Source organism: Eretmochelys imbricata, chromosome 2 (genome assembly GCF_965152235.1).
Source record: "Eretmochelys imbricata isolate rEreImb1 chromosome 2, rEreImb1.hap1, whole genome shotgun sequence".
NCBI classification, from domain to species: Eukaryota; Metazoa; Chordata; order Testudines; family Cheloniidae; genus Eretmochelys; species Eretmochelys imbricata.
Window position 1 is genome coordinate 51686579 of NC_135573.1, and position 9305 is coordinate 51695883.

The window sequence follows — 9305 nt, forward strand, 5'->3', positions numbered from 1 at the left end:
CTCTGTGGATAGTCCCTTATAAGATAGGTCTTACACATTCTTTTTTATTTTGTGGCTTTGATTTCATTGCTGAGCTAACTAAACAGTTATTAATCTTCAGAGACTCTTGAATCAAAATCAGTTACTTAGTGACAGACAAGTTTAACAATCTAATGAAGTTTTGGATACCAGCATGTATGTTGAAAACACTGTCTAAACTTAATTTTTCCACTTGTAACAAATTAGGCTCATCTTCATTATTCGTATTAATATACAAATAGGCATGGCATTGATACAGTGTGTGCATAGTCAAGAGATTGATGGTTTGTGTATATGGCTAGAGGAATTTATTTGTGCATCCAAGACTTGCCGACCCTGCCAGAGTTAATGATTTTAGCTTCTCCATTATATTTTCCTCAGGAAAAATATATATTTATACGAATCATTCAGCTGTATGTTGAACTGGCGAGCATTTTGTCCATATCTCTTTTTAAGATTTCATGTCAGTTATCAGTGAAGTTTCCTATGTAGTTCTGATGACAAAAGCTGCTCACTGCTTTTCAAATGCCTAAACAATTTTAAACATAATCGTTTCTTTGATCTTCAAGCACTCTTTTTCTTAGTTTTCTCTTCTGCCTTAAGGTCTTTTGCTATGCATCTGGAGTTGAAAGCTGATAACATTTCTGCTGCTGTCAAGTTGGCTCCTTTCATTATCAATCTGTCTCCATCAGCTGTAAAGGAAAGATTGTACGTTTTAGAGGTGATAAATAAAGTTGTAAGAAACAATTTAGCATACATTCAAACTAAAATAGGTGTAAACACTCAGTTCATTCAGTTTACTTAAAAATATTCAGTGATTTCATATACCCATTACCACTGAATCTGTGCGCATACCATACATTAAGAGCAAGCAAACATTAAAGTTAACTGCCCACAACAAAAACAGCCTCCATCCCTGAACTGCCTCATCCAAACATAAGGAAAAACTCCCCAGATATGATCTAGTTTCAGAACAGATGCGTTACTAAAGTAGTTCACGTTATTCTCTGAAGGTAGGCAAACTTGGACTGTAAGGCTACGTCTACGCTAGAAAGGTAAGTTGACCTATATTAGGTCAACTTACAGCCACTGCAGTAATTACTGTAGTGGTGCATGTCTACACTACACTCCTTGGGTCAGTGGTGTGTGTCCTCACCAGGAGCACTTCCACTAACCTAAAAGGGGTAGTGTGCAGAGCTGAGAATCCCGGGGGAGGCGGGGAGAGAAGAGGCTGCCCAGGGCTTCTTGCCCCAGCTCCCAGCTGGAAGCAGAGTCCCGTCGTCCAGGCTTCTCACCATGGCTCCCAACCCGGAGCGGGGTCCATTCTCACCCCATCTTCCAGGAAGGGGCAGAGTCCAGCTGCCTGGCTTTCTTGTTAATTTCACGGTTCCTGCCAACAGCTGATGTAAGTAATGCAGTGTCTACACAAACACTGCATCGCCCTATCTACACTGACATAAGCCTTACGCCTCTTGTGCAGGTGGAGTTATAATGGTGTAGTAGGGCACTTAGGCCAAGTCTACGCTTACCAGAGATTGACGCTGACGTGATCAATGCAGCGGGGGTTGATTTAGTGGGTCTGTTGAAGACCTACTAAATCAATTGCAGAACACTCTCCGGCCCAACTCCACTACTCCACCGGAACAAGAAAAGTAAGGTAAGTCGACAGGTGAGAGTCTCCCGTCGACGCAGCATGGGGTAGACACCACGGTAAGTCAACCTAAGCTACGTCGATTCAAGTTATGTTATTCATGTAACTAGGGTGGCATAACTTAGGTCGACTTACTGCGGTATCGTAGACAAGGCCTTACATTGGCAGGAGGAAGGCTGTAGTGTAGACACTGACATAATTAGGTCAGTGTAAGCTGCCTTACGTCGACCTAACTGTGTAGTGTAGACCAGCCCTAAGGGAGTAGATTCCACATCTGAAATATTGCATATAAAGAGACAAGGTGGGTGAGGTAATAAGGGAGAACTCGGAACAAAATGCAGTGCCTAAAACTAATCATAATTAAATTTTGAAGTGACTAGATTTTTCAAGTTGACAGTATCTCTCAAAAAAACTATAGCAAGCCATCTAGCAGCAGCATAATACACTGTCTTGTGCAGTTTCCAAGTTCAGGTCCTGTATTCCCAGAGTCCAAGGGCTGGAAATGCTCCCTTGGCAACATGCTCAGCACCTTGGGAAAGTGAAAAATTGAAAGCAGTAGTTTCTGGCATCAGTAAAATAATCTCTTTTGGCAGAGGCTGTGCACAGCATTGAGCTTCATCATCTAGTATATCATGGCAAGAGACAAGGATGGCAAGTAAATGAGGAAGGAAATACTCTATAGAGACACTGAATGAAAAATATATATGTTTGACATATCAAACCTAAAACTTTGCAACGTTCGCTAGAAATGGCAGCTGACCTGATTAAAATATGAAAATTTAAAGGAAAACAAATAGATAATCATTAGTGAAGGAAAAACTTAATGGGCTGGGTTCTCTGCTGGACCTCTTAGAAGACAGCAGAACAGAAGGTAAAGCTTAGGAAAGAGGAGAACAAAGGTGGATTAAAGCGATTTGTGAAGTGCCTCGAATCTGGGCTGCTCTGGGGGTTGACAGAAACCTCCAGTACAAGTTAGAGGAGCCCACAGAGCTGGCTGCACAGCTCGTAGACCCATTTCTGCAAACATTTATACATGTGAGTAGTCCCACTGAGGTGGGACAGCTCATATGACAAAGTTACTGTGGCAGCATGGAGCCACACTGCCTGCAATAGGGCTCTGCACAGGTGCAAGGGTCCACTTGCAGACCTCTCAATTAAGTATTGGAGCTGAATGTTTGTAATGAAGTCAATTCCCTTTCTTCCCAGTTCTAAATCCAGTAGACAGAATTTTTTTTTTAAATTTCCTTCCCAATACATTAACCTGACTGATTCCATCGTACTCTTGCTCAAAAACATGTTTGTACAACACCTAGCACAATGCGATTCTGATCCATAACTGGGATGTCAAGGTATGACCCCAACACAAATACAAATTACAGGAAACAACCACAAATATCTTCCCGTGTGAGTCTAGAAAGGCTACATTCCCTTTAAGATGAATGATAAACTCCTTACCAAACATGATGTCTACAACTGGTTCAGATCCATCGTGCCTTACATCTGTTGTCACTACACAGTTGATATTGGAGGCACGAGCTTTTTTACTGTTTACATGTTCAAGAAATATTCTGAAAAGATTTAAGAAATATAAATTAAGTAAGAATATACTGAACATATTTCTGCAATTAATTTACATAGTTTGATGTTGCTAACCAAAATACAGACCAATTAGGATTTATATTTACTGCCCCAGTTCTACAAGAAGTTCCATAAGTGCAGACTCGATTGTATGATTATTTTAACAGATTATTACAAAGAAATTTTAAAATCTAATTTGCTTTTCACTATTTTGTTTCCTTTCTGCATTTCTTTTTGATTGATTGCATTATCCCAGCTATCAGTCAGATCAATTTTTCTTTATAACCAATTTTACTTTCCGGTTGTCAATGTTTCAGTGTTTGGAGTTCAGAGAAATGTTTATTTTGTTTAAATATCTGTTTCCATTGCATTTTTTTCCCAACTCCATGGTAACATTTCTAATGATTTGCTGAAGTTTGTGTAATTTGTTTTTCATTTAATTTTTGGTCAAAGTTCAATGACTAGGGTCACTTTGAAGCCATATCAGTTACCTGCAACAGTCAGGAAGGAATGCCCTGCACACACACCAATGTATTCTGCTGTGGGTTATTTTTATTGCCTTACTCTGAAGCATCAGTGATAGCCACAGCTGGAGATATGAGATTGGCTGGGGTGGGCTAGAGCTGTTAGGTGGCACCAAGCATTCTCTCTCTCTCAAGGTGCTTGGCTGGCTGGTTCTTGCTCATATGCTCAGGGTCTACCTGATCACCATATATAGGGTGAGGAAGGAATTTTCTCTCAGGTCAGATTGGCAGTGACCTTGGTTGTGCTTCATCTTCCTCTGTAGTGTGTGGGTATCTCTAATCACTTAATCATTTCCCTGCCATTGTGAGGGTCTTGGGCACTGGTGCACCTTGGTCTCTCCTATTCTCGGTCCGTGGCTCATAGTATCTAGTCTCATGAGAGCTGCAATGCTTTGGTCTAATTTCAGTTGTTGGTTTTAACGTGCAGATACTGGGTGGTGGTAGTGGTGACCTGTAATACACAGGTCAGACTAGATTATCTGGTTGTCCCTTTTAGCCTTAACCTCTATTACTGTGTGTGTATGCACATGCACGCCTGCGGGTACGTGTAAAATAACTCCTCACATCTGTTCCAAGTTTGTGTTTTATGTTCCTTTAGTAAAGTATTTATGTCATGGAAAAAGCACAATTATTTGGACTTCTCAGGCAATTGATTACCAAAGAACATCAGCCATTGTATTTTTCCTCACTATTTCTAAGTATTGTAACACTAATAACTAGGGCCTTACCAATTTCATAGCAGTGAAAAATGTGTCATGGACCATGAAATAAGTCCTTCCCCACAAAGGGGGCAGGCTGGGGGGGGCGGGTCTAGAGCCACCTCCAGGAGTCTCCCCCTTCTGCAGGACGCTCTGGGACTAGGCAGTAGCCCCAGAGGGTTCTTGCAGCTGGAGAAGACTTGTGGAGCTGGATCCTATCTTTCCTGTGCTGCTGGGAGCATCCCAGCAAAGGGGACACCTAGCTGATAGTCTGGGCAGGGCTGGAGCAGGATAGGACGTGGTCTTTCCTTGCAGGGGTGCTCTTGGATCTCTCTCCCAGCTGCAGATAGCTCCGCACCCCATGCTCCCCATTCTGTCCAGCTCTGTAGGCAGCACAGAAGTGAGGGTGGCAACCCCATGACCCTCCCTACAATAGGTTTGCAACTCCCCCACACATTCCCTTTTTGGGTCAGGACCCCCATGGTTAACACACCATGAAATTTCAGATTTAAAAATCTAAAAACGTGAAATTTACCAATTTTCAATTCCTATAGTCATGAAATTGACCAAAACAGACCGAGAATTTGGTAGGGCCCTACTAATAACTAATCTTACAGCTGACTCCACATGTGCTGACCCTTGCACTCACATGGATCCTCAATGACTTTAGGGTTGGGGCCTCTGTGCTTAGCATAGTAAAGTTAAGCACATGTGTGCTTGCAGGCCTTAGTCAGTACCTCTATACTTTGAGCTGAAGGTGCAATTTCTAGCTTGAGGAGACTGAACCCGTGCTAGCTCTGACTGAGCTATTGTGCTAAAAATAGAGTGTAGCTGTGACAGCAGGAAGGGCTATCCACCCCACCACATGGTTAGCGTCTCGGACTACTTACGGTGGCTAGCTCCTCCCTCTATGCTGCTACACTCTATTTTTAGCACGCTAGCTCAGTCACAGCTCCAGCAGATATGTCCCCGCAAGTTCCAATTTACAGTTTCCAGCTCATAGTGTAGACATACCCAAAGACACAGAAGCAGAAGACAGATTAGTTTTATTTCAACCCATCTTCTGATCGTGTTATAGTATATCTTTCCTGTAGAACTTCATTACGATACCTTTCTTCTCTGAAGAGTGAATAAAAAATGGCACCTTCCTATTAAAGAATTGCCTCCTCAGTGTGTTCAGACATATATCTGCTTACTGATAGTAAGTCATATCATCTTACTGTAGTGACAATAATTCTCACTGCTGCATTTTACTTTCATCAAAGTAGTAAAGAGGGGGAAACTAGATTCTACTCCTCCTTTTACAACATCAACAATTGTTTGCTAAATTCATGTCAATTATATTTGTGCAAATTGAGTGAACACATCTATACAGGTGTCACTAAACCAGTAGTCTGAAAACAATGGGGTTGCACAGGTCTTGCTGGGGTCTTAACTTGGCCAACTCTCACAATATTTGATGTTTTAACTTAAATATAAAGAATGGCCATACTGAGTTAGGCCAATGATCCACCTAACCCAATATCTTGTTATCCAACAGCGGTCAACACCAGATGCTTCAAAGGAAATGAATAGAACAGGGCAATTATCAAGTGATCTATCCCATCCTCCAGTCCCAGTATCTGGCAATCAGAGGCTTAGGGACACCCAGAGCATGGGGCTGTACTGCTAACCATCTTGGTTAGTAACCATGGATAGACCTATGTCATAAATATAAAGGGAAGGGTAAACCCCTTTGAAATCCCTCCTGGCCAGGGGAAAGCTCCTCTCACCTGTAAAGGGTTAAGAAGCTAAAGGTAACCTCGCTGGCACCTGACCAAAATGACCAATGAGGAGACAAGATACTTTCAAAAGCTGGGAGGAGGGAGAGAAACAAAGGGTCTGTGGGTCTGTCTTATACTGTTTTCTGCCGGGGATAGACCAGGAATGGAGTCTTAGAACTTTTAGTAAGTAATCTAGCTAGGTATGTGTTAGATTATGATTTCTTTAAATGGCTGAGAAAAGAATTTATGCTGAATAGAATAACTATTTCTGTCTGTGTATCTTTAGGAGGTTTTTCATGTCAAGGTTTCTCCCCCACTCTGAACTCTAGGGTACAGATGTGGGGACCTGCATGAAAAACCTCCTAAGCTTATCTTTACCAGCTTAGGTCAAAACTTCCCCAAGGTACAAAATATTCCACCCGTTGTCCTTGGACTGGCCACTACCACCACCAGACTAATACTGGTTACTGGGGAAGAGCTGTTTGGACGCGTCTTTCCCCCCAAAATACTTCCCAAAACCTTGCACCCCACTTCCTGGGCAAGGTTTGGTAAAAAGCCTCACCAATTTGCCTAGGTGACTACAGACCCAGACCCTTGGATCTTAAGAACAATGAACAATCCTCCCAACACTTGCACCCCCCCTTTCCTGGGAAATGTTGGATAAACAGCCTCACCAATTTGCATAGGTGACCACAGACCCAAACCCTTGGATCTGAGAACAATGAAAAAGCATTCAGTTTTCTTACAAGGAGACTTTTAATAAAAATAGAAGTAAATAGAAATAAAGAAATCCCCCCTGTAAAATCAGGATGGTAGATATCTTACAGGGTAATTAGATTCAAAAACATAGAGAACCCCTCTAGGCAAAACCTTAAGTTACAAAAAAGATACACAGACAGAAATAGTTATTCTATTCAGCACAATTCTTTTCTCAGCCATTTAAAGAAATCATAATCTAACACATACCTAGCTAGATTACTTACTAAAAGTTCTAAGACTCCATTCCTGGTCTATCCCCGACAAAGACAGACTATAGACAGACCCACAGACCCTTTGTTTCTCTCCCTCCTCCCAGCTTTTGAAAGTATCTTGTCTCCTCATTGGTCATTTTGGTCAGGTGCCAGCGAGGTTACCTTTAGCTTCTTAACCCTTTACAGGTGAGAGGAGCTTTCCCCTGGCCAGGAGGGATTTCAAAGGGGTTTACCCTTCCCTTTATATTTATGACAACCTATCTTCCATGAACTTAGCTAATTCTTTTTTGAACCCAGTTATACTTTTGGGCTTTACAACATCCCAAGACAAGGAGGTCCGCAGGTTGATTGTGCATTGAGTGAAGAAGTACTTCCTTATATTAGTTTTAAACTTGATGCCTATTAAAGCCCTGGTTAATGGAGACAACTGATTATACAAAAATATCAGCATTCAATTAAAAAAATGCCTGTAAGCCTAGTGGTTGCACAGAAAAGCATAAAAATGTGACCTGAGTGCACCTGATAGGCTCAAAAAAGGAGGGCAATTTTTTAAATCTTTTGTTTTTAATCTCAATTTTTAGGTACCTAACTTGTGGTTTTTTAAACATTTAAAAGCTGACAATGCTGCTTATTACTGACAATAATGGGAAGACGGGATGGACCCATAGTGACTCTCCCGGCCCAGGTAAAGTTGTCTTTGTACTTGGTAACCAGTCTAGAACCAACCACTTGCTCTAGAACCCACAAACAGCGAACCCACCCAATGCCCTGTAACACAATCGTGTTTGGAGACAAACAGCCCTGTAAGTAGAACCAGATCCAAACCTCAAAGCTGCGTCGGGTGCATATGGCCGGGGTGGGGGAGCCCATCCCTTGGCTGCAGGGCCAGGGGGAAAGAGGGGTCTCTCCGCACGCAGCACGCCACGGAAGCCATTCCAGCCCCGGGGGCGAATGGGCCGGGCAGAGCGAACCACTCGCTGCCCCGCCGCACAGGCGGAGCCCAACGCCCAGGGGGCGAGGGGGAGGGTAGACGGGAAAGGCCTCGCTTGGTAGGCTGAATGGGGCGCAGGAACCCATAGGGGAGCGGGTAGGGCGGGCCGGCCGACTGGCCGCTCCCCGTCCAGGGGGGAATGTGGGGGAGGGGCTGCTCCCCGTGAGGCGGGTATAGGGGGTGTCTGGCCGCCCTCCCGAGCTCTCCTCACCGTGTGGTTTCCACGTTGGTCTGGAAAGGGCAGAACCGGACCACGACGCTCTTCACGTGCCTCAGCGCCACCGCGGCCTTGGGCACCGCCATCTTCCCCTTGCTCGGCCTAGGACTACAATTCCCACAAGCCCCTTCGCCAAGGCGGGGCGCGGAGGGCTGGCGGCGCGCGCAGCTCTGTGGGAAATGTAGTGCTCGGCGGCTGGGGCGGGGCTGCGCTGCGCGGCGGCGGGCCCCGAGCTGCCGGAGCCCCTCGCGGTGCAGCTCTGCTCGTGCCTGGCTTTCTGCCCTGGGCGTACTTCGAGCCTGGCCCCTCCCCCTCGGCCTGGGAGCTGAGCGCCGGGGTGGCAGCCTCTCCCACTGGGGGATGATAGAGTTTGCGGCTGGGTCCGCTCAAATGCGGAGTTTTCACTCATTTAAAGAAATTAGCCCCATATTCAGAAACGGACTCAGATTTTGCCCCGGGAGCAGCGGGGTGGGGTGAGGGGGAGCGTACGCCCCACCAGGTATGATTCATTACAGTGCAATGCAGTGAACAGAAATGAGTGGCGAGCAGGACAAGGACCTGGCCTCTTAAAGTTTTCGAAAGACAAAGAGCAAAGATTCGAGTTCAGGGCAATTGTTAGGAAATTTGATTCTTTTCATGTTAACATTTTTATTTGATTCTTTTTCCTCGTCAAACTTATCAAACACCCGGAGCAAAAATATAGAACTGTAAACATAGTATAGAGCACTGACATGGTGCCCTGTAGTTTATTTCTACACAGACCCACTGCAGCCGGCTTTGTGCAGATGGACAGTCATTGGTTTCATTGTGGGTTGTCAATAGAGTTGCCAACTGTCCTAAATATAAAGGGAAGGGTAACCACCTTTCTGTATACAATGCTATAAAATCCCTCCT

The 9305-nt window shown here is 44.3% G+C and overlaps 1 protein-coding gene across 2 annotated transcripts; it reads right to left on the minus strand.

The window, feature by feature from the left end:
• Positions 1–311: 311 nt before the first annotated feature.
• Positions 312–8522, minus strand: MRPL53 (mitochondrial ribosomal protein L53). Of its 2 annotated transcripts, XM_077810088.1 has the most exons (4): positions 8406–8522; positions 3125–3237; positions 1805–1943; positions 574–710 (listed from the first exon to the last, which is right to left on the minus strand). In XM_077810088.1, the coding sequence occupies exons 1-4, from the start codon at positions 8495–8497 to the stop codon at positions 707–709; spliced, it is 348 nt and encodes a 115-aa protein (XP_077666214.1). In that variant the 5' UTR covers positions 8498–8522; the 3' UTR covers positions 574–706. The 2 variants fall into 2 exon arrangements, with proteins under 2 accessions (XP_077666215.1, XP_077666214.1); XM_077810089.1 differs by lacking the exon at positions 1805–1943 and having other exon boundaries at positions 312–710.
• Between the last annotated feature and the right edge of the window lie 783 nt (positions 8523–9305).

Coding starts and splice junctions, on each gene's coding strand:
- MRPL53 (XM_077810088.1), bottom strand. CDS start 8,497: ATGGCGGTGCCCAAGGCCGCGGTGGCGCTGAGGCACGTGAAGAGCGTC. Junction 3,238..8,405: donor ACCAACGTGGAAACCACACG/GTGAGGAGAGCT, acceptor AAATCTTTTCAG/AATATTTCTTGAACATGTAA. Junction 1,944..3,124: donor AGTTGTAGACATCATGTTTG/GTAAGGAGTTTA, acceptor GCAATATTTCAG/ATGTGGAATCTACTCCCTTA.